Source organism: Echeneis naucrates, chromosome 2 (genome assembly GCF_900963305.1).
Source record: "Echeneis naucrates chromosome 2, fEcheNa1.1, whole genome shotgun sequence".
Lineage (NCBI taxonomy): Eukaryota > Metazoa > Chordata > Actinopteri > Carangiformes > Echeneidae > Echeneis > Echeneis naucrates.
Window position 1 is genome coordinate 17,777,465 of NC_042512.1, and position 24,279 is coordinate 17,801,743.

Below are 24,279 nucleotides of genomic sequence, written 5' to 3' on the forward strand. Positions count from 1 at the left end.
GTTTATTCTGAAGTTAAACTTTACTTTTTTTTTGTTTTTTTTTGAAAGAGGAGGGCAGAGGTCAGCCAACAAGAGCGAGATTTGGGGAGGGGGTGTAGTCTGTGTTTTTACTATCAGTATATTGATCCTTATTATATTTTCAGCATCTTTTAACTGTTCATATTCGTTTAAAATCGGTAATTAGTGCAGCTTTTCTGGGTGATGCAGTTCGGCCTCCTGACCGCTAGGTGACGTCACACACACACATGCACACAGACGGGAGAGGAGGAGGAGAAGGGGGGGGGTCAAAGGTCATGTGTGGGTAAATTAATGTTGTCAAGATGTCGGCCCACGATCAGCTGGTGCACTGTCTGTGTGAATTAACGAGGTAAGATGCTTAATTCATCAGAGAAAACAATGTTTAGACGGATGGTGGAGATCGATAAAAGTTCAACGGGAATAAAATAATAATAATAAAAAAAAAAAAATCGTAGCTTGTTTATTAGCTCCGGAAGAAGATCATGGCGATATATCAGGTTATTTCCAGCCCCATTACAGCTTAGTTTGGGTTTGCTCCTTGCACAGGAAGCATGTAGAAAGACGGCAGCTCGGTTTCTGAAGCTTCATCCAGAGTCTTCTTCATCCAGGTTGCTGTGGAAGCTGCTGCTGCCCCTGGTCTTCCTGGGCCTGCTCCTGGTTCTGGTCCTGGTCCTGCTGGTGCTGGCTGTACGTCTGTGGCTGCAGAGGAACAGGAATACCCGCCGGGCCAGAGACGACCGTCCCACCGTGGCCTTCTTCCATCCTTACTGTAATGCTGGTGGCGGCGGAGAGAGGGTGCTCTGGTGTGCTGTCAGGGCACTGCAGAACAGGTGAGGTGGTTATGATTATTATTATTATTATTATTATTATTTGGTCTCCAGCTTGCTGTGTTCTCCCTCATCTGAAATGACTGACCAACACACACATCTGCACAGGTACGCAGACATCAACATTGTGGTGTACACAGGCGACATCGGTGTGACCAGCCAGCAGATTTTGGATGGAGCACGACGCCGTTTCAACATTGTGCTCCCCCGACCCGTTCACTTTGTGTTCCTGAGGCACCGGCTGCTCGTGGAGCCCGGCTTGTTTCCTCACTTCACACTGCTGGGACAGAGTCTGGGCTCCATTTTTCTGGGATGGGAGGCACTGATGGAGTTTGTCCCGGACCTTTACATCGACTCAATGGGCTACGCTTTCACTCTGCCACTCTTCCGTTATTTTGGAGGCTGCAGCGTGGGAAGCTACGTTCACTATCCCACCATCAGCACCGACATGCTGTCTGTTGTGAGAGAGAGAAATCCCCGGTAATCAGTGTTTGTATTTTAGCTGATTGTGTGATACCCCCACCCCTTTTATTTGTTTTAATATTAGAGCCACGTGAATTCGGATTATTAGCATCTCCCAATAAACTACACTATACATTTCATTTTGTTATACAAATATTAAAACTGACGTTTATCTACCTCTACTGGTGATGAGAAGTAATTGCATGTCCTCCAGGAAAGCCCTCACCTTCATCATTTGAACTGTTGATGTTTCAGGTTCAACAACCCAGACTACGTCTCCAACAGTCTGTTCCTAAGTGCCTTCAAGCTGGTCTACTACTGCCTGTTTGCCCTGCTGTATGGCATGGCTGGATCCTGCAGTGACCTCATCATGGTCAACTCTTCCTGGACCCTCGATCACATCCTGTCTCTGTGGCGTGCTCCCAACCGCACCAGTGTGGTCTACCCGCCCTGCGATGTCAGCGCTTTCCTGGATATCCCGCTGGACGACGACGGGGACAGGAAGTGCCACTCCATCGTTTCCGTTGGGCAGTTCAGGCCAGAGAAGGATCACCGGCTGCAGATCAGAGCTTTCAAGAAGGTGTTGGACAGGAGGAGGACGGGTGCTGGGGGCAGGGAAGCACTGAAACTCGTTCTGATTGGCGGTTGTAGGAACCAGGAAGATGAGGATAGGGTGCTCATGCTCAGGGGGCTGTGCCAAGAACTGGGTATCGCAGACAAGGTGGAGTTTAAACTGAACATCCCCTTTGAGGAGCTGAAGAGAGAGATGGGAGAAGCCACCATCGGACTGCACACCATGTGGAACGAACACTTCGGAATAGGTAATTTATCTCACTGAGATTGTACTTCTGTTTCTTTTCTCTTTTAGGATAATCAGAAGTGTGTCGACATTTTTACCCTCCAGGTGTTGTGGAGTGTATGGCAGCGGGGAAGGTCATTCTGGCCCACAAATCTGGCGGCCCAAAGCTGGACATCGTGGTACCATTTGAGGGTGGACAGACGGGCTTCCTGGCTGAAGACGAGGACAGTTACACAGAGGCAATAGAGAGGATCCTGGCTCTGCCGTCGGCCAGCAGGCTGCAGCTCAGACGCAACGCCCGTCAGTCGGTGGCTCGCTTTTCAGACCAGGAGTTTGAAGCCTGCTTCCTCGCTGCTATGGAGCCTCTGATGGGAACACTGGAACGATGAGAGCTCTGACATTTCTCACCCTAAGACCACAGCTGACAAATTCTTATTAGAATTGAAGCAGAGATGAGTCACGTACTCTCAGAGGGGTGTTTGAGATTGTGAACACAGCTGCTGGCTCAACAAAGTCAGGATTTTTCCTGAAAGCAGAGAGGAGAGAGCATCAACACAAAAACAAGTCAGGAATGCTGGGAGCTTTTTCCTTCTTATTGAGTTGAATTCAAGGATTGTTCTGTTCAATTTGTGTGTAAATACTATATATCCTACAACAAGACTTTGTGGTTTGTTTTGTTTTTTTACAGGATATTCTGAGAAAATATTCTATAATATTTCATATGGTGACATGAGGAACAAATCTTAAAAATATTACCAAAGTTTTGAATTACTGTACTCCCAAAATGTGAAGTATTTTTGATATTGGTGATGAATGAAATAAAGATACGATGGGTACATTGTTGTTGTCATGCAACATAAACTCTACTACTGTGACTAATCAACCTAATCTGGAATAGAGGATGAAATAATTACGCTCAATAACGTTTTGTTTTCAGCTCCATTTCATTTGGTAAATGATTAAAACTGACCTGATGTTGAAATGAGCTGTAACGAGGAGAGGTCACTGATCTGTTCAGAGAAAGGAGACCATCAGCATATCAGCAGATCTGGGACAAAGACCTGAACAATCTCAGTTAGTGTTTCGTTTTTTTTTTTTTAATGCTGAGCGCTGAGTCCCGCAGCCTTTGTTCACCAGCAGCCAGATCTTAAATGCTGACTGCTGAATTGAATAAATCAGTGGAGGTCACATATAAAAGATCCCGTAATCTTGGTTTCTCTCACATTATATAATCAACAGTACATAAGCAGCAGCCATCCTTAGACTGGTTATTTGCTCAGTGAAGTTTCTGAGTTGAAAACTCAGAAGTCCTAGCTGGAGTGTGAACAATGTGAATAACAGTCAACAAAAATAACCCACCACCTTTCATCATCCACGGAATCAAACAAATCTGAAGCTGCTCACGAGAATCAGATTCCTTATCACAGACATTTAAACTGGCTCGCTGCCCTGGGATCAATAGTGCTGAGCAAAGGTTAAGTGACAGATATTACACGAAGAAAGCTGAACAGAACAGAGCGTTTGTTTTTTTTGGGGGCCTTTTTTTTTTTTTTTTTTTTTTAAAGGGGTTATGGAGGACGAGAGGCGGCGCCTAGAAGTTGAGCTATTTAGAGGGAGGTCAGTAAAGCAGTGGAACATTTTGGTGTTTGCCACGATGAAGTCTTACATCCTCCTCCTGGCCGTGCTGCAGGTTCTCAGGTGCTCAGGTGAGTAGCTTTCCGTTGTGATATTTTTAAAAGGCGAGGTGGCAACTAAAGTCACTATTTGTCTCACCCATGTTCCGACAGGCGCCCCAAACTTCAACTCAGAGCTGGAGTCAATGTCAAACAAAGGCCTTGACGCAGCTCTGGCAGAGGCCAACTCCATGTATGCTGTGAGCCGTCTTTACAGAGTCATCCAAGCCAGCGTCACAAGGGTCAGTCTGGACAAACGCCATCTTTAAGATACATCCCCTCCTTCTGGGATTCTAACATATATCACGTCTCTGACAGCTGATTCCTGTGGGCCTGAACACCGTAGACATGATGATGTCATTCGCCATGAAAGAGACAGAATGCGCAAAGACTTCCAGGACCGACCCGCAGACGTGTGCCTTCAGACCTGGTTTCTTTGTGGTGAGGCCTCAAATGACGCTTCAGACTGACTTTGTCGGACAGGGACTCCTCATCCTCTTAAAAACTCAAAACGAACAACGCTCCTCTCTTGTGATTCCAGCCCTCCCTCTCCTGCTCCAGTCGGGTCAGGGTGACTGCCACCTCAGCTCAGGTGTTAGCTGTCAGGTGTGGCCGTGACAGCAGCTCCAGCAGCTCAGAGTCAAGTGAGGAGGTGAGTTCAGGAAGAGGGGGGGGGGTCCTTATCTTTTCCCTCAGCTCTTATTCCACTTTCCTCCCATAAATAAACGAGAAAAGCTGAGATTGCCAATAAATTTAAGCAAAAATAAAATAACTGTATAGCGGAGATCATGAATAACACATTTGGCTCTGATTACAGATCTTCTCAAGAGGGAGACAACGCTTCAGTATCCCGTTGGCAACCAGAGGTTAGTACGAATGAGTCTTTCTCATCATAGTAAGAGAAGCTTTCTTTTTTTTTTTTGGGGGGGGGGTTAATTGGGATTAGCTAACACAAACATCACACAGGACAGCACAGACTGGAAATCAAAAAATTCACACACACACAAAATAAGTGACATTTAAACAATAACCGGGATTTTCAGTATGTATGGACAGATTCACCAGTGTGATATTCAACATACATCACTGACCAGACATCCGGTATGTTTTCAACAGTCCCGGCTCCCTCTGCAGCGTCTCAACCTGAAGCTTCCCATTCTGGACGCTCCCTGCACAGCCTGACGGGAGACGACAAGCCCAGAGGAGACATTTTCAACAACTTTTTGGTATGAAGCCTCAGCGGCCTCTGAAGAATACGGAGCCCCCTCGGAGTCAAGAGGAGAAAACTTTGCTGATCCATCTTTGCGTTACCTCGCAATAGTTTTCTTTCTCCACCTGACCCCTCAGGGGCTCCGGAGGAAAGTAACGTATGTTGGTGCTTTATGGTCTTTGAACAAAATACAAAAATATGAGCTGGAAGCACAGGATGATTTTATTTCATCTGCTATGGCAAACACAACACTACCAAAGAGCACTGTGAAGTTAAACACAAAGTGTCCTGTTCTGTGTCCTTAAACATGTCAACCTACACCAGCTGTCAAGAATATCAGTAACAAATAATACCATAAACATTTTTGATCGTCTGTTAAGAATAATAATAATAATAAAAAAAAAAAAGGGAAAAACTTTGTTTACTCATTTCAAAAATGCACCCTGGAACATATTTTCCACCACACAAAGGGTCGAGTCAATTTGTTGTCTGTTCACAAAGAATGTTGTTAGATGAGAATGCATAAGATTTTAGGGGAAGAAATTGGCTAATTCTCCATTTTATTCTGGAGATATTTGCACAAATCACAATAGTGAGGTCCCTCCACATTGAGAACAACATATATCTTATCCCTTTCTAAAATCACAAGTTCCTCCGTCTCAAGAATTTGTTGCAGGTCCACAAATTGTCTTCCGTCTTTGAAAATATATAAAAGAGGAGAGAAAGTTCTGTGCAGACGTCGAAGACCATTTTAATTATTCAAAATGAAGCCTCCTTTTAAGAGGAGTTGAATCCAGTTGGCTCTTTACACTCAGCCGTTCACTGGACTTGGACCTCTGAAAAGGTTCTGTATGTAGTACATCTCCATTCTGATTTTTGCAACACTGTTAAATTCACCTTCCTCATTGTTTGGGATTTTTTTCTGTCAGAATTCAAATACAACAACATCTGAGCAGGACCAGGAGAAGAGAGAGAGACACCACCAAGTAAAGATAGCTTCAAATGTAAGAAATAACACTTTTTCAAACTAGAGCTCGCATCAACATACACACACTGAACGTAGCCTCCCCAGGAGCATCGCCTCAGGACATAACAACAACTAAGTCTTTTTTTTCTATTTTTTTGGAAAAAGAGGGAGGGGGGGCAGGTGTAAAACACCCTGAGTGTTTGACTGTCAGTCACCACTGCTAACATTACTGAGGTAGAGATTTGTCCTGGGTAGAGGACCGATGTTTTCATAAGCTCCCCAGCCAGAAAGGTGCCAGGCCTCAGTTTCCACACGTGAACATTCATGAATACTAACTGCTCTCTCTCACACGCACGCACACACACACACACACAGCTGGACAGACAAACAGCTTGGACACAACGTTCATCTGTCTGTTCTGCCTGTCCATTTAATCCCCAGCGCTCCTTTGTGAGCTGGTAGGCAGAGAAAACCATCTATGGTGACTGGGAATGAAACACTTGGATGCAACTGGAAAGCACACACACATCTCCCAATTAGCTTATTTTTTTAACACTTTCAAGCTGGAGGGCAATAGCTCAGTGGCACAAGCTCATTACATGCTGTCCTTTCTCCTCTGCATGTAAAAAAAACATTTTCCCTTTGTTACCTGTGCTACATTCATTCATCAAAACCTGCAGTGTGACAAGTTAGGTGGCTCTTTTCCCGATGTGAGTCAATTCACTTGACAACTATTGCTATTCTTGATATTAAGCCTCAAATGAAACTATTAAAATAATGCAGTGTCATCCATTTTATATAAACCCTTTAATGTGTCATGAAAAGAATAGTTTGAATTGGCTGAAATTACACGAGCTCAGCTCTCTAATGACTCACTTGTGAAATGTTGAGACATGATACAACATAGCAGCGCTTTGACACTGAATGAAAATCGTGACCTCATTCGTTCCCAAACTCCTCATTGTGTTTGACAGACAACCAAAACGAAGGGCATCATCAATAAAACGAGTCAAACAAAAGCAGAGGAAAACAGCTTATGAACAAGGAGAGGACAAGTTATCTTAAACTGAAGACATAGTATCATGCTAAAGCTTTGCATACAAGTTGTTAAACCAAAAACAAACCAAAAAAATAAAAGACAAAAACCCACAACAGTAGTTGTTCTCTATGGCCGTGTCTGCACATAAAAAAAAATCTAATTGCTTCCATTTTGGTTTTACAGTTTCTCTTTTCCTGTGATTTAAGATGACTTCTGTAGTTCAAAAATATTTTCTTCTTCAAAGTGGTGTTATTAGCAGCTCCGTGTCAGGGAGATTTTTTTTTTTTTCAATTTCAAAGTAGAGTTGTGGGATAGGACTTTGGCAAAGTTTGACAAGAAAATTTCTCAAGATTGCTCGGGGTGTGTAGATGGGCACTCGCTGGGATAACATGGACGGCAGCATTTGTTGTCCAAGAAAAAAGGAGAATCCGCTGACAGAAAGGTTCAGAAATGTGTCCTCCTGAGGGAAAGCGGTTGAGGGAGAGCTGCTCTTTTCACATGGACTCAAATTCATCAATGCGCTGCTTTGTGTTTCCCTGTCGAATCTGACGCAGCGTTTTGTATTTGTCCCGGCCTGCTTTCACATTCTCTGCATGTAGAACGTCGTTCTGTGTCTTCTTGGTTTCATCTCTGGCCTGGGCCAACTCTGAACTTAATGTCTGAGTGATCAGAGAAAGGAAATGATAAAAGTTTTAAAGGAAGGGGGAAAGGAAATGAAAAAACAGAGAAAAGAAGCAAAGAAAAGGAAAAACAGTGGGATTGATGAGGAGTGAAAAAACAAAAAACAAAGAACATAGGCAAGAAAGAGAAAATACGCAAAAATACTCCTCAATTATTTTCAATGTAAACATTTGATTGACGCAAAGCCACTATATGACAGCATCTTTTGACAAAATGTCCAGTTTGGCAAGGTGCCAGTATTATTATTATTATTATTATTATTATTGTTACTATTTATGTATTTATTTCCAGCATTACTTGTCTGTGTTGGTTTACAGGTGCAGACGAGACACAGACCAGCATTTAAATTTCTCTGTCTCTCTGTTTTTTGGATAAAACTATTTGGTTGGTGATTGAATTCTATTTGCCATAGCTTCAGTACAGTCCTGGCATACACAGTAGCCGGGCTTAGCTCGACAGCCTTTGTAACATTCTGAATGTTGTGAACGATGCGAATTGATTTGCTGCTATCGGTTCGATTAGTCAATTACAGGTAGGTCTGCTTTCAAGCCAGGCTACAGTCTAAGCCAGCACATCTACTCCTGTTAAAAGCAGGAGTTCAAAGAAGAAGGGACAGACATGTATGCCTTATCTTACCCTTACTTGCCATAGCCTGGCTGGTCTTTCTTCTTTGCAACAATACTGCTGTTAGAAAATAATATATTCTCATTGTTATTGTGTTTGTGAGACCTTTGACTCTTTTGGTGAAAACTGACGTGCGTGTGTTTGATATGTAAACTTTTGTAGTAATTTTGTTTGAGGTAATTTTAAATATAGGTGGTTATATTTGGAAGTTTTAATTCATCTGGGAAGTTATAAATTATTTGATATCCATTCATGTAATTCTCATGCATTTTGAGTGTTTGACTTAGGGGATAAGTAGCTCCAAGGTCTTTTGTTTTATATCATTCATTCATTTCTAAGTCTAGAGTTCTGGGTAGTCCCTCACCTGAAAATATCTGAAAACATTCGGGAACCAGCAGGCCCCCGGGCCATCGTTTTCCATCAGTTCCTGCCCCTCACACTCACCTGCAGCTGTTGCTTGACCCTCTCATTCTTCTGGGCTTCAGTGATGCGCTCCTCTTCGCTGCGGAGATCAAACTGGCTGACCCCCTCATTGGACAGCTCTGCACTAGCCTCTGCATGGTTCTCGTCCTGTTCGTCATGCTCACTCTCAGCATGGCCGCCTGGAGGTGCGGGCACCACAGTCATTGCATTCTTCAACTCCTCCTTGGTCTTCTCCAAGTCCTCTTGGGCTGACAGAGCCTGCAGGATGGGATTTGTCATAAGATTATAACATTGTTTAAAGATTGCACAATAACAACAACATTTGAGTATGAAGGATTGCGAAGAGATGAGCGCTGTACTTTGTGCTGCCATTCTGTGGCTTCATCTTCCTTCTTCCTTTTGGCATCTTCCAGGAGAGCAATTTTGGCTGTGAATTCAGCCAGTTCAGCAGCCTGGCATGAAAAAAACCATCGCATCATCTGTTACCTAAACAATCAAAAACTAAAATAACATTACAGAGAAAGTGAATAAAGTTCATTTCCTTTACACAATCCCCTTAAGCAATCAAGCAGAGTTCAAAGGCTTGTGTGCTTTTCAATTAATTTAACATGCACAGCCTGGAATAGCTCACATCATCAGTTAGAGAAACAAACAAAAACACACAGACCAGTTGCTCCTGGTTCTTTTGCTGGTCTGCAGCCTGTTTGGCCAGCTCTGCCTTGGCCTCCTCAGCCATTTGCCTCTCTCTCTCCAGCTTCTCAGCCTCTTCCCTTGCTCTCTTTCTTTCTTGGTCCAACTCCATCGCCTTGCGTGTCTGTTCTTCAAGCTCTGTAGAAAGGCAAAGACACAAACACCTTCCTGAAAATTTCTACTCTTAATTTTCTACGTATTTCAAATTCAAACCTATGATATCTGTTCAAGTCACATCAATATTGTTTATGAAAGTAAATTACTCTGAATTGAGTGACTTTTTTTTTAAATTGTTGTACAGTTATGCTTAAAAAGAGACTTGGGTGATAGACTTTTATGGCATGAGTGAGCTGTTGTTTTCTTTGTTGACTGTGCCAACAAAGTCATAGCCAAAACAACCAGAGGCTTTGCTTTACAGCTACAGAGAGTTGCTATAATTTGATGTACAAAGGGGAGAAAGGAGGTAATTGAGGACAGGGAACAGACAGATGGATAGCAAGAAAAACAGGTACCTTTCTGAGCTCTCATTGTTTGCTCTTCAATCTGCCTTAGTCTTTCCATTAACTCTTCTTTCTCACGCTCTATCCTTTCCTTCTCTTTCTCTGCAAGCTCTCGCTTCTTTTTCTCATTCTCCAGTTGAGCTCTGAAAAGGTTTTGCAATTACATATTTCAGATTACTCAAGTAACAAGTTTACAATGTCAAAGTTGTAAGTTGTTGGAAACACAGAATGTACAGTCATTTTAAGTAAAGCTTTACCTTCAACAGGAGGATTTTAATTTTATAAATATAGAATGATGTGGCTGTGAATGGTTATCTGAAATACCTCTCCATCTGTTTATGGTGCTTCTCCTCCCGTGCCTGAGCCTTCATCTGCTGCACCTCTATTGTGTCAGGCTTTCTCCTCCTCATGTACAACTCATGGTTGCCCATACACAATGCCAAGATACGCTTGTTGATGCGGAGTCGTGGGGCATAAAAAACAAAGTCCTAAAAATGGGAGCAGCAGGAGATGTGAAGCCAGACATAATTACAAAAAAGAAAGCAGTAGAAAGACTAAAGTTTAGATGAATCTGAAACTCACAGGTGCTTTCTTGTCAATAGGTTTAATGACAAACTTTTTGTCATTGAAAGAGATGTTTCGAATCTCACTCCAGGGAAAGCCAATCTTTGGTGTCAACCTGGGAATCATAAAAGTTTGGTTAATGGTGGGAACACGTGAACATGCCTTTCACTTGGATAAGGACACACAGAGCAGGATCTCTTAGGAAATCTTATAAGATTTAACCAGCAGATGGAGCCCAAAACAGCTAGTAAAGTAACTTGCACAAAATTTTTTTTCATCAGGATAGGAAACAGAAGGAAGTAAAGGTTTGACAGGATAGCTGTTGTTTTCGGCTCAGACAGGAGCAAAGAAACATTAAGGAGAAGACAAGTTTCATAGAGTGATATATATGACTCAATGATGAACACAGACAACAGAGACACAAGAAAACTATTTCCTCTCCTGTAATATTCTTTTCTCCTGTCACCTAAACATGGTGGAGGAACAAAGAGAGACAGCAGTTGTGATGACCCAAGATAACAGAAAGGAAGAACATAGCAGAGGGAGATTGAGAGGCAACTGTGGTTAAATCCCACCTCTCTGCCACAGAAAAAAAAAAAAAAAAAAATCTCTGACCAGGAAAGACTCTCCTTCAATGGTCTTCCTTTCATGACCTCCCCAGTCTGACTTGTAAATGAAATATCGATTTCAATGTGAATTCATCATCAAATGCAGTAGAAAATAAATGTTTGAAATATATGAAATGTTACAATCAGAGTCAAAAGCAGAGAGAGGCATTTCATCAGGGATTTCCCATGACCTTCAATTAATTTATGCTCAAATTCAATCATTACACCTGGACCATGTTAACTTTGACCCTTGTTCTGAGTTAACAGCTCATTTTTTTTCATGTAATATGGACGTTACCAACACAAAAGGGTTTGCTTTGATCGTGTGTAGCGGCAGCTGTAACAGACATCGTTATGACGACATGCGTTGACACACATGTAGCAGTAGCTCTGATTGTGACATGCAGGATCCCGAGGCTTCAACCACTGACTTGTCCTCCAGTCTGCTACTGTTCGTATTCATCTACAAACCACTTCTGAGCCCCTCGCAAAAAAAAAAAAATAAAAATGAATCTGCATGTGATGGGATTTCTGCTTCAAAGACCTTTTCCTGAATTTAAATCAAAATTCATCCTGAATGTCTTTTCCCCAGGCTGACTCCACACAGGATGCATTATTTCAAAAAATTTTTAAATTACATTTTTTTGTCAGAATAATCTATTATGTGGTTTATTTTGTGACCAAATTCAACAAATCTGTTTGTGTGTCTGAGCCTTACTTGTCTTCATGTTCATAGATGTTGAGGCCAAGGGCATCCACACCCAGCCACAGCTGTGTGCCCTTCTTGTTTTTGATCTCAAAATAGTTGACGCCGTACATTTCCAAATCCTGGGCAATTTTAAGATACTCCATCATCGAGTCCTCTCTGAAAAGGAGTAAATGCAGAATCAGATAGAATATTAAATACATTTTTAAATTATCTGTGAAATTTTGATGTTTAATACAAATGGCTACAACAAAGCAGCACGGCAGCATCATGGTTAGTGCTGTTGCCCCACAACAAGAAGGTTACGGGTTTGGTTCCTCTGTCTCTGTGTTTGCCCTGTGATGCACTGGTGATCTGTCCAAGGTGGTTTCAGATGGAAAGGTCTGACCCACCTGAGCATTCCTCTGTGTTCTTCATGCCAAGTCTGTATCCTGTCCTCCCACTGCTCCTTGGTGAGCTTGTGTTGCTCCAGGACTCTGCACACAAACAAACCCACAATGATGTGACTTTAAAAAAGAGGAATGTCAGTGGACACAGAACAGTTTCCTCTAGTAGAAATCTATATTTCATCTGACATATTCCAGTTGTAGAGAGATTTGAAAACTGAGGGAATACAGCAGATGGCAGTTAGATATGCAGCGCATGTGCACCTCTGAGGCAGCAGTCTGTCATGGGTCAGGTAGCCGGGCTTGTGGACGTCCTTGTTGTAGTCTCCATACTTGGCCTGGACAGCGTATGAGGCAAGTAAGACAGCTGTCTCTGGAGGACAATAGTTCTCATCATTCAGGATGGCTTCCTTCACCTGAAGGAATGAGGGAGAAATGGAGTTAATGCATTTATTGTCGAAGTGCAATTTCCATTTGGCTGCTTGCAAACCTTTTGTGAAAAACTAAATAATTACATCACAACATGAATGCAGTGTAAATGACAGTAAGCCCTCATACGACTACTCAGAGACACCAAAACTGCGTGCATGCATTAATTCATGTTTTTTTGGCAGCTGACTAGAGAATTAGAAGTTCCAGTACCATGTGCCAAACGCCTCCTACTTGAAAAACAGTAGTGGATGGCAAAGCACATATTTCCGTCACGTGATTGTCTGCAAATTCTCGAACACTTTGCACTGAAATGTCAGTAATGTGGCTTATTACTTGGAGGAAGAAGAGTCTCTGAGTTATTTCCTGGATTAGCTCCTCTGAGACGTCCTCAGGGAAGAACTTGGCTCTGAACTTAAACTGCAGAGGATTCTCTTTCTTCACATCCTGCTGCGTCACCTAGAACAGACAACAATATCATTACTCATCCATCCATTAGTTAGCAGATCATAATTTTTGTAACACAGCCAGTAAGTGACTACTGCATTGGAATATAAAAACATCACATAAAACTTCTTTCATGTGGTGTTCAACATCAGATATAACAGACCTCTTGACATCTGGGGACATGTTAGTGGGCTGAGTTGTGCATGCTCTCTTGCATACACATAAAAATCCTGTTTCAAATAGAGCTCTGCAGTGATCCAGAGTCTGGGCTGCCTAAACACACATCTGAGCCCTGAAACACCCAATTTCTTAAAACATTTTATTTGCTCTGCCTCTCTTTCTCTCTCTCACACACAGTTTACTGTCACATGCAGAGACACACTAATAGTGGGGGTTGATGCTGGAGGGCATGTGGGCCTGAGCAGAAGAGGGAGCCTGTAAGAAAGGCACATATGAAGCACCAAACCACAGCAGAGTTCCTCTGCTCTTTCTAGACAAACGACAGACACGGACACCAGATCCCCACAGACAAATTTAAAAGAAAATGAGGTAGAGAATAGAAAACAGAAGTCACTAAGTGTTTCAATGGAGAAAACAGCTACGTGCATTTAGATTGTGATGACAAAGTAAAAGACTTCAGTGAAATGAGACTCACCTTCTTGTTGAGTTTGAGCCAAGTGATATAGCCTTTACTGTCCACATACTGTAGGCCAAAGAACCAGACTTCTCGCAAACCTACTGTCTTCACCACCTGAGTGCAAATCAAAATGAAATCTGAATTCTTATAGCTTTAATTCACATCTGCATTCACCTTATGCCTTCATTTTGCAGTTCACAGTGTGGACAGAGAGGAAATGTTTGTCCTCACCTGGTCAAAAAGCTGTTTCCCTGTGGTATTTGGTTGGATGGCAAACTCCAATTCTGCATCCATGGTGGTAACACGGACGTTGATCTGGAGAAAAAAGTTCAGTGTTTGTCACATTAACTCAGGAAAAGACTGGAATTTGCCACTGCCAACCATGACTATTTTTATGAAACAGTTTGGAGCTATTATTAAAACATTATACTGTAGAAAGTGGCCACAGCATGCATGTACTAACAACTGACAAAGCACAAGTTAACTAAAGAGTCTGTTTAGTAAAGATCCTGTGTAAATTTTTGTCTATTTCTCTTTCCATGCTGCATCGCCAGGAATCGCAAGCTCCACCTTTCTAGGCAGCCTATTACTCGGGGACCTTTCTTGGGGTGGAGCAGAGGACGAAACTCATTGGCTGTGTCCCATTTGACAGCACTGGCAATAGGCCTCGCAGTTGTTGATAGCACAGAACAGAAGAGGGTTGACCTCTGACACATCTCACATCCTCCCACATCTGCATAAACGCTGTGCTGTGCACTGCCTCAGTAGTGGTTAACAATGCAAGAAAGAGAGCGAAAACTCGCATGATAAAGAACCAAATTAAGTTGAGCAGGAACACGAGAAGAGTGAAAAAAAGCATGTGAGAGATAGAGTGCAACAGGAAGCAAGAGGGATGATCTAGGGTGTGCTCCTTTTGAGATTAAGTTACAGTGAGGTTGCTGTCGATGAGCCAACTTTAAAAAAAAAAAAAAAAGAAAGGAAAGGAAAAAGGGACACAGAGAAGAAACAGAGGCAATGAAACCTTCCTTTTCCAATTATACACAAAACCTCAGTAATGCTTCCTTTGCATTTCTCTCCCTTCTTTCTTTCCTCATCTCTCCCTGCTTTCATCCTTCTCCATCTCATGATGCAATGAATAATCCATGAAACGTGTGTCTATGGAGCATATAGCTGGACTCCCCTGCCACATGGAGGTCTAACCACAATGTATCTGCCTCTGCCCCCCTCATAAATTATCAATAAAAAGTTGTAGCACTTTCTCTACACTAAAGGAAACTTGCATCAACACTCCAGCATGTCCTACAATATTACTGTAATTCAAGACAGAGAGGATTTTTTATTTTTTTGTCATTATCAAGGCAAAGGCTTAATCCATGTCTGCCTAATAACTTTCCAAGTACAACTAAAGTCAGAGCTACATGGGAATTAAGAGGAAGGACATATACACACATTCAAAGAGATGAGGAAATGTTGAATGATTGATAAAGACGAGCTCTTCAAAAATCTTTATCTTTGAAATGTTGACCACAAGGAGTAACTGTGACTTTACTCCCCTCTCTGTGGGTCTCTGGCAGGAGTTTAACATAGACAATGTCCATCTGCTCCTTTGAAATAAAACAGATGAGAACTGCTAAAGTTTTATGGTGCTACTGGACAAGCAAGCAACAGAATGAATACAAGAACCAGATGACGAGTCTACCATCACAGTTAATTCCTACAACATGAGTAGCTTAAGAAGAATGAAAATTAAGATGCACTTCTTTCGAAAGCTCCCTTCGTGCATCATTTGGCCCTGCAATAGTGAAGTGAAACAGTGAGTCACTCTGAAGACCTGAAAGTGTTTAAGGATTATAGATATTAGGTCTGTGAGGAAGTCTACAATAACAGAGGACTTCCACACACACAAAACTAGGATATGAGCTGATAAAAACATTTATTTGAAAATGACAAGCCTAATGCATTGACAATTATAACTAAGTAAACTAACAAGTCCCCCCCAAAAATACACATTATTTGTGCTGGTTTTATAGCACTGTGCAGTCCTGGTCTAGATTTCCCTGACCTCCTGATCATTACTGTGTGCTTTATCAGCTATGTATACGATGGTAATATCTCAAACTACGCCTTAAACGTCACAAAATTAACCACCGTCACAAGATACATCAGCAAAGTAACCTGTCCATGGTTCACTGACGGATGAATTACAACTTGTGTTGGTTTCAAGTGTAGAGGCCTCACTAATTTTCTCAGACAGGAGTGGTTATGGAGAATGTAGTGCTAAGCTGGGGTTTCCAAGTGACCGGCCTTGAATGTCTATTCCCCTGTGCTTGTGTGGGGCCCGCCTGCCATCAGCAATCAGCTGTGAAAGAGCTAGCCTTTGTGCTGCATGTGTGTCTGTGACCATGCCAAAACATAGCCAACCCTCAGCACGGAGAGAGGTGGAATCCTGTATGAACCAGACGGTCAGTTAATCCTCTCTCCCACAGTGGGGGGAGGAGAGTAGGGACAACAACATGCTGAGGAACTGACACAGCTAATCACACACACAGACAACCAAGAAGTTGCAAATGAGCGACTTCTGCAAGCCTGTCCTTATGCGGCACTGTCCATCTGATGACACTGGACACATTTGAGTTGGCAACATGACGGTTGTTATGAGGAGTGAATCAGAACACTTTCGAAATCAGAGGTTAGACCACAAGATTAGTTCAAACAGAGACTTCCCAAGTTATCAAGACTTTTTGGAGGTCAAAGCATGTTGAGAATTGTGATGTAATGATAACATGCCTAACACTTACTGTGAATGCGTCACCTGCCCATTGCATCTCATCTCAATTTCTCTGTCCACGAACATTATAGAAGCAGACAATATAAAGAGGCCTGTTTCTCAGCAGCCAAATTTGGGATAGGTTAATTATTCTGCTACCCCACATCAGACTGTATTGAGTATTTCCTATAAAGTATATATTAGCAGGAGAAATATCTGTCTTCAAAGTACAACAACAACTTAGATGCTACACTCAGTTTGAGGTTAGTTAATCAACAGCATTTAGACAGACAAGCTGCTCAGACAAAAAATACTGAGGCAACACAATTCGATAGCACTGCTTTGCTTCATCCAGTTGATGCTGGCAGAATGGGTGAACTTGTGGTATCAGTCATCAAAACATCACACAGCAGCATCTGGTAGATATTCTGCCCAACTTTATATCAACCTCCAATCACTTTATAGCCAGTGGCAAAAAATAATCAGTGTAGACAAGGCAGAGAGCAACTTTCAACATACAGAGACATCTTCCATCAAACATAAGAGTGAAGACAAGTTTAAAGTACGGATGCTTTGACAGTTAAAATGAGGATTCCCTTCCTGTGATTGAGTTCATTGATGAGTAAGCAGCCCCAAAGACACTAATCAGAGCATCCATGGTTCAAAGTGTCTTTTATATGGGTTAGAGGTCTTGCTATTTTCACATCAACAAAACATCAATGCCTCCCCTTTCTCAGTAACAAACATTTTTTGACAGAAGAACAAAGACTTTTATCAATGTGTTGTGAGTGTGATACAGTGACTGTATCCTTTACTTTATTTGGGTTTCTCTTATTTCTGAGTGTCATTTTGAGGTGTTCCTAAATCCCCCTCTCCATTTCAGTTGTGACGACAAGTTCTCCCTCAGACAGGCCCCTTGTTAAATGTGCAGCTGTTTAGTTGCTGTAAGCTGTTTAGAGGAGCTTTGCTGAAAGAGCCCTTAAGAGAAAGACACACACTTCAATCAGTAGAACTGCTAATCTGGCCTGCTGGGCTCTGAGCAGCTGTCTGTCCCTCTGATTAACCCCCCCTGCAGGGTGAGGCTGGCCTCAGAGCAAGAGAGGAACGGAAGAGGAGTGTGTGCAGAGGAGGAATCACCCCTATCACCAAACACTAACATTCATCCTTTGGGGAGGACACACATCCAAAATAACCACCCCCAGTTTACGGATGCATAGAAAGGAATTTAAATGCTTTGAGTGAAGCTACACTCAAAGGACAATGGAAGAGAAACTGAGGGCCACATTGATGCTTCTTGATTGTGGATCTAGCTTTCATATGGCTAATGAGGTGAAATTAGATAACTGGATAACATGAGCTTTGCTATCCCTCAGATCAACAATGTAAACCCTGCCGACCCATAACCCTTACCTGTCTTTCTTCTGTCTCAATTTCCCAGTATCCCTCAACTTTGTGCTCATATTTCTAACTCCGACTTTCCCTGACAGCCTCCCAAGCCAGCTGGTGATAATTCTCACTCTTGTCCATGCTTCCACAGGATGTTGACACAGCCTGGGCCCCGATATACACAGAAGACCCCCTTTGCTCCAAACAGGAAAACAGCCGCAAGCTAGGAAACCAGTGAGGGCCCTCTTCCTGTGGGGTGCTGTCACCTCATAATTTCCCTGCCCTGCAGCCCAAAGAGTGCACCAAACAGAGCACCAAACAGAAAGGGTGGGGTCAAGTGGGTATAGGATGTGATATCGAGAGAGAAAAACAGCAGATTAATCCACATAATTGTACAATTGTTTCACAGACTCCCTGAAATGGATTGTTAATCTGGTTGCCTTCAAAGAGGCATGCAACTATCCTTCATCTTTCTGTTTTCAACACTACCAAACACTCCCTACCTCTGAATTTCTGTCACAAGGATGGAATATAAGTGTTACAGAAGCCACCAATGCCACAGTCAGCAATGTGCAAAAAAGTAATGAATGCATCTTCAGGAGACTGGTTTAATCTGTTTAAGTTTCTGGTCCCCCTTTAGACCTCCACTGTCACATCTTAAAAATGTATGAGGCTATGGTCTATTGTCCAGTCTGCATAGCTTTCTTGACACGTTGTTGTATGTGTCATGATGCATCTGTCTGTCTAATTACTTTATTTTCAGTTGCACAATGAATTCACTAATTTTGCACTGTTTCATGTGCAAAACAACAAAGTAAGAAGAAGAGAAGCAACTTTGGGGGGAAAAAAAAGGCAAATTACTGGATGATTAGCTGTCACAAAATAATATACTACAGGTGAAATTTTCAATTCATAACCAAAATGTAACTATACAAATTCACAAAGTTGTAATTGTTATACAAAAGCAACAGTGAAAAACTAAGTCAGTACTCCCTGTGCTTGTTCAACAAACTCCTGTTATATGTAACTGTCTGATGAGTAAGATGAGTAATGACACTGAGATGTAAGAGGCCTATTCCAAAACTTCTGAGGTCTGGCACTGATCCCAGAAAAGGTCACATCTGATACACTCTCATCTTGCTTCCTCTGTGTTTTATGTCAGTGTCCCTGAGACAGGGAGACACTGGCAGTTATTGTCTGCGACAGAGATGTCCCTCTCAGCAGACTCACCAGCACTCTGCTGTCCTGGGTGCTGTTTTTGGGACGGTGCCCTGGTGACTCAGAGGACAAGAGGAGGAAGTGGAGAATGACATCAGTGCCTAGCTGCCCCCCCTTGACAGACAAAACACCCACTACCTAAAGATAGGAGATCTGCTTCATTTGTGGCCAAGCCTTAAACCTTTGTTTCCCAGTCCCTATGAAAGTTTCTGTCTCTGTATACTTTACCAACTTAACCCTGACATCTTTCCAGCACTTTGTTTCAAATTCATCAAGCAAACCAAAGCTGGTCAACTCAGAACTCCAAGCATGCAGAACAGCTGTGTCATATTTTGTTTCAGCAAAGTAACAAGTGGGCTAGACAGCATCCTACTGTAAAGTGAAAACTAAGTGTGCAACATGCAATATCCATCTTACCAAATCTGTTTGGGATGAAAAATCAGCATGCTAAGGGTGGTAATCAAACAGCCATGAAGGGGCTGCATCAAATTGGTTTTGATTTGGTGTTGTTCACATCCCAGGACTCTGGCATTCTCTCCACCCTTTAAGCAACAATGGCTGTAGTGTTGCAGTTGCATGGCCTGTGGGCCAGGCAGTACACTTGACACTCAGGCTGTTGTTTACTTGGAAGAAGAGTGGGAGCAACCGAGGGGGTGAAACTGCCACTTTCCAGAATGCTCAAACGTAGCTTTGAGCAGTCTTGCATGCTAACTATTATGACAACTAGAGAGTACTTCTCAAGAGTAAGTTTATACAATCAGTTTAGGCAGGAAGAAACAACCAGCTTTCATGTTTGGGATTCATATCACATATCCTGAGCGTCAGCTTAATAACAAGACTCTGACTTTACCTTTTTTCCTTCGAACAATCTCATTGAAGTAGCAGGGAATGTGTATAAACCATACATATTCCCCTTAGCAGTGCAATGTTTTATATCTCTGTAAAACACTGTATGATAAAAGCAGCTGACACTTCCATGTTAACTCATCTTGCTTTATGCTTCTTACCGGTTTCGGCATCTTTGCTTCCTCCCCTCCTTGCACCCAACAGCTGAGAGGATAAATCCGTCACAGAATGACAATAACGCTTGTATTACGGGGCCTGAAACACAACACAGTTTTTTTCATTAGACACACAGTACACATGACTGAACCAGTTTGAGCAGCAGCCTGAGTACAAGATAATTCTCTTGTGTTTTTAGTATTTAACTTTTAACTGAGTGATCTGGCCAGAGACAACTCCTTTAATTTCAATGCCTGACCTTTAAATTAAGAAAACCATACCACTCTTCTGTAGGCATCAGTCAGTAAAGCCATGAATTCAGGGTTGTGGACTCGCAGAAACTAAAAGAAAACTCATTCAGGTGACACAGAGAAAGTTAGAGTACTTAGAAAGTAGTTAGCCGTGAGAAAACCAAGACAGAAGAAATAAATAAATAAATTGTAATGAGTCCCATCCCTAAATTTGTTAATTACTTCATGTCACAGAAACCCCAAACAGCCAGGAGCACAGAGAAGTGGTTTTCCATTCAATCACAACAAGCCTCACCACTTATTGTACATATGGTAACAATTATGAATTTGAGGGGGGGGGGGGGGGGGGACTGCTTTAAATATAATTTCCATGGAAGTGAAAACTGAAAGCCAGTAAGCTGGAGATAACTGTAATGACCATCAGTCATATCTAAAAGTTTGACAAAGTTGTTATCTTTTTTGGTATCCCTTCCATGATATAGTTATTATTATTTCTTGATTTACTTATCTAGCAGGGGTTTGGGTTTGTCATTTACTTTAACAGTACTACATATATTTCACCTTAAAGTTTGATCTGTCCTACATAACGAGACAATCTTTACATTTTACAAAGCACTTCTAAGTGAAAAGCAACGATACTCCATCACCTGATGTTGTTTTTCCACTCTTTTAAACCTACACAACACTGATTATTTTTGAAGAGCGTCGAAGCAAAACAAAACTTTCAAACAAGTGTACTCCATTTTGAGCCGCAATGAAAATCGGTACAGGAAGAAAAAAAAAAGTGAGTATTACAAAGCACACTGTAGTGATGAGATATTTGGGGGAAATTATATTTCAGTAACTTAAAAAAATAAATAAATAAAAACATCTGGTGGATATTGAAGTCGTATGAAGACGAAGACATGCCCACATGTAGTTTGTCAGCAACTAGCTAACATGTTTAACCGCCGACCGTTACATCGATTTACCTCCATTTAACCAACAACTGTGATAAATAACACACGCATTTGACTAAGCCGAAGATTAAAACGAAGGTATTTAGATATTTCTGTTCATTTTTTAAGTGTTAAAATTGCTTTTTTCTTTCTTTTCTTGTCGTTTTGTTTTTTTTTTTACCTTGAGTTTTTCTGGTGAACACGATGTTAGCCGGCGGAGGAAAAAAAAAAACGGCTCTTCCTAAAGTTAAAAAAAAAAAAGGTGGGACGTTCACGGACTGACATTTTTCAGATAGTGGGTGTAGTCTACATAACGGGACCAGCCCGGCCGGGACTCGCCCTGCTCACACATGTTAAGTTTTCAAAGTACATTAAACCAACGTTAGCCACCTTATATTAACATTAAACGCTGAAAGGTAATTTTAAAAATGGACGAAACTGTGAGTTGCAGCGACGCTCCGCAAGTCGTGATGCGTTCACGAATACAACTTCGTAGGTATAAACCGCGTCGTATAAAACAATTCTCGGCCGAACACGAGGAAATCCGCGATAGCATCAAACTTTTGCAGACACTCATCTTTTTTTTTTTTTAAGGAGAGGCAACTCACCAGTGTGGGGGTGAAGGGGAGAGGGGAGGGGGGGAAGAAGTGTGCTTTGAAATTGGTGTAAAAGCCGTGTAAGGTTCAGTTGCAGCAAAAATATCCAGTCCAGATGAGACGCCCGTTGCAGTTTCTTCGTGCCTCAGATAACACAAATTCCCCCCCACACACAGACAACACACACCCCGATGAAGTCCAAACAACCATAAGGCGATTTGGCTGCTAAAGTCGAGTCAGAGGAAATAAAACCGCACCAGCATCCGGATACGACTCCGAGAATAAAAGCCCCATTGAGAATATGTTGTGTCTTTTGCAAAGAAAAGAAAAATTACATACACAAAAACATGCACATTACGAAGGAAAAAGTGCTAATTATTGCATTATAAAGTAATGCAATGCGAGATTTACTGCTCCCTGCAGCCGTTTACAAGACTTTATCAACAAAAGTCAAATTCAAGACAAAGTGTTATTCATTATTGTGAAGGGAAAATGCAGTACTTCCGGGTTTTATACGCCTGTGTGTGTTGTTAACTTGACGGTTAATTGCAGAGATGTGCAATATGGCTGTCACCAGCAGAGAAGTGGATGCATGCAAGGATGTATGAGGCATGCATCGTGGCAGATCATATATGGGGGGTGAATGATGCCAGTGCTAAACCTAAACATGTGAGTTCCCACAAAAAGTGAGAGCAGATTGCATTTGCATCATCAACTGTTTGTATTTTTAAGCAGATAGGGATTCATGCAGCATCAACGGGTGAATTTAAGTTGTGATCACACTATAATAACTATGACTGTTGCAGAAGCATTTGGAAATCGTCCATGCATCAAAAACACACAGCACGCATTATCACCCTCATTTCCTCTCTGCTCAGTGCATTGCATTTGATAGTAATGATCATAATTGTACTGGAAAATATTCAATGCAAAGGGTGAAATATAACAACAGACCGAAAACCTTGTTCTTCCAAGATGAACGGCAGTGATCAATTCATGAAAATACCCATATTCTCAATAACTTTGAAGCAGGGCTGCACAATTCATCAAAAATATAATAAAAAATCTCAATAAGCCAAATGCAGTATTCCACTCAGAGGATCTAACCAAGGTTTTCTGTGTTTTCTGTGCTTATGTCTTTCACCAGCAGATGTCATGGTGTCCCTTCGATTGAGCAGTTGGATGTATTTGATTTTTCAGGTGTATTCTTTAACCTCAGCCCATTTAAGAATGAGAGATCTTTTAAAATAACTGTAAATACAAATGCAACAACCGCTGGCCTCATGAACACATCTGCCAGCACACATACTGTACAGCAACTTCCAGCCCTCTCACCTGGGAATTTAACAATTCCAAAAATAATGTGGGTTTTCAAGTCTTCATTGACTATGTATACATGATATATAATAATCTAAAATATGCTCACATGCCAAATGCCAGGTTTAAAGAGGACGACGATGCAGATGGGTCCAGGTGATTGGATTCCTGGGCTAGCGATATATTGCACTCAGAAGTTACTTGCACTTGTACAGCAAAGTACCAAATTGTCAATCCTCGCCATCAACTGTCCTTTTTGGGATCACTATAATCTCCTAACATTACACACAGAGGCGGCAAAAATTTGTACTTTCCACATTTAGTATTTGGGCAAATATATGATTTTAAGAGTTTGGAAAACAAATGTGCACATGAAATCTGTCAACTTCTCTATTTCCATGTGATCTGGGCATCCCAGAGGCCATGTTTGTGAGCTTGGCCATTGGCTGTTGGCTGCTTTAGTCTTTATTTAGCACCACATATCACCACTTCACAAGATCTCAGGCCATATGACTAAGGGCATGCTGCTCTGTTGTCAAAAGCAATGAAAGAAGCCACTGTGAGGAGAACTGGAAATTGGATGGGGGAATTGGACAAATTTGCTTTTATTGTTCTGAAAGATGTCATCAGGTGACTAAAAACAACAACAAAAAATTGTGTGCGTGTGTGTGATTGGATGTTAATGCACAGGCAGGGGGATGTGTGCATATTGTAAGTATTTATATTTATTTATAGAATAAGTATTTCAGGAGATGGTGCTCTGGGGACCATATTATGAGACTGTTATCATAAATACACAGATCTAAGATAACCATGCATGTCCAAAATGCCAAGAAGAATTGTTTCAGTGCTGAATTGAATGAAACTGGGCCGTCAGCAATTATGTGAACACCAGTGAGGACAGATGTGTGTGTTGCATGCAAAGAGGCATCAATGTTGTTTTGTGTTGTGTAATAGCAAAAGTGCCATCAGTGCTGTCCTGTGTGAAGGCGTGAGTGTCTGTGAGTCTTCCTTCCTCCCCTCCCTCCCTGCTGACCAAATTAAATGAAGAGTGCATCAGTCTTTTTCAGATCTCATTATTCCTGCTGTGTCCTTTGACCTGAGTCTACTGCAA

At 41.9% G+C, this 24,279-nt stretch overlaps 3 protein-coding genes across 8 annotated transcripts; 2 read left to right on the forward strand and 1 right to left on the reverse strand.

Annotated features, from left to right (window-relative positions):
• Window positions 1-320: 320 nt before the first annotated feature.
• Window positions 321-2,955, forward strand: alg11 (ALG11 alpha-1,2-mannosyltransferase). 2 transcript variants are annotated; one of them, XM_029517473.1, is made up of 5 exons: window positions 321-367; window positions 627-848; window positions 954-1,325; window positions 1,563-2,128; window positions 2,212-2,955. In XM_029517473.1, the coding sequence occupies exons 1-5, from the start codon at window positions 321-323 to the stop codon at window positions 2,493-2,495; spliced, it is 1,491 nt and encodes a 496-aa protein (XP_029373333.1). In that variant the 3' UTR covers window positions 2,496-2,955. The 2 variants fall into 2 exon arrangements, with proteins under 2 accessions (XP_029373333.1, XP_029373341.1); XM_029517481.1 differs by having other exon boundaries at window positions 321-366; window positions 713-848.
• An 805-nt stretch (window positions 2,956-3,760) lies between these two features.
• spp2 (secreted phosphoprotein 2) lies at window positions 3,761-5,011 on the forward strand. The gene is made up of 6 exons (XM_029517507.1): window positions 3,761-3,812; window positions 3,894-4,021; window positions 4,098-4,220; window positions 4,321-4,431; window positions 4,597-4,645; window positions 4,896-5,011. The coding sequence occupies exons 1-6, from the start codon at window positions 3,761-3,763 to the stop codon at window positions 5,009-5,011; spliced, it is 579 nt and encodes a 192-aa protein (XP_029373367.1).
• A 182-nt stretch (window positions 5,012-5,193) lies between these two features.
• On the reverse strand, window positions 5,194-22,065 carry LOC115052009 (radixin-like). 5 transcript variants are annotated; one of them, XM_029515894.1, is made up of 16 exons: window positions 21,861-22,065; window positions 20,069-20,162; window positions 13,922-14,005; window positions 13,709-13,804; window positions 12,943-13,065; window positions 12,442-12,593; window positions 12,184-12,267; window positions 11,804-11,950; window positions 10,496-10,592; window positions 10,238-10,401; window positions 9,926-10,056; window positions 9,391-9,551; window positions 9,083-9,175; window positions 8,745-8,981; window positions 8,313-8,360; window positions 5,194-7,654 (listed from the first exon to the last, which is right to left on the reverse strand). In XM_029515894.1, the coding sequence occupies exons 2-16, from the start codon at window positions 20,078-20,080 to the stop codon at window positions 7,490-7,492; spliced, it is 1,794 nt and encodes a 597-aa protein (XP_029371754.1). In that variant the 5' UTR covers window positions 20,081-20,162; window positions 21,861-22,065; the 3' UTR covers window positions 5,194-7,489. The 5 variants fall into 5 exon arrangements, with proteins under 5 accessions (XP_029371754.1, XP_029371746.1, XP_029371763.1 ...); XM_029515886.1 differs by lacking the exon at window positions 21,861-22,065 and adding an exon at window positions 21,434-21,465; XM_029515903.1 differs by lacking the exon at window positions 21,861-22,065 and adding an exon at window positions 20,345-21,421.
• Window positions 22,066-24,279: the final 2,214 nt, after the last annotated feature.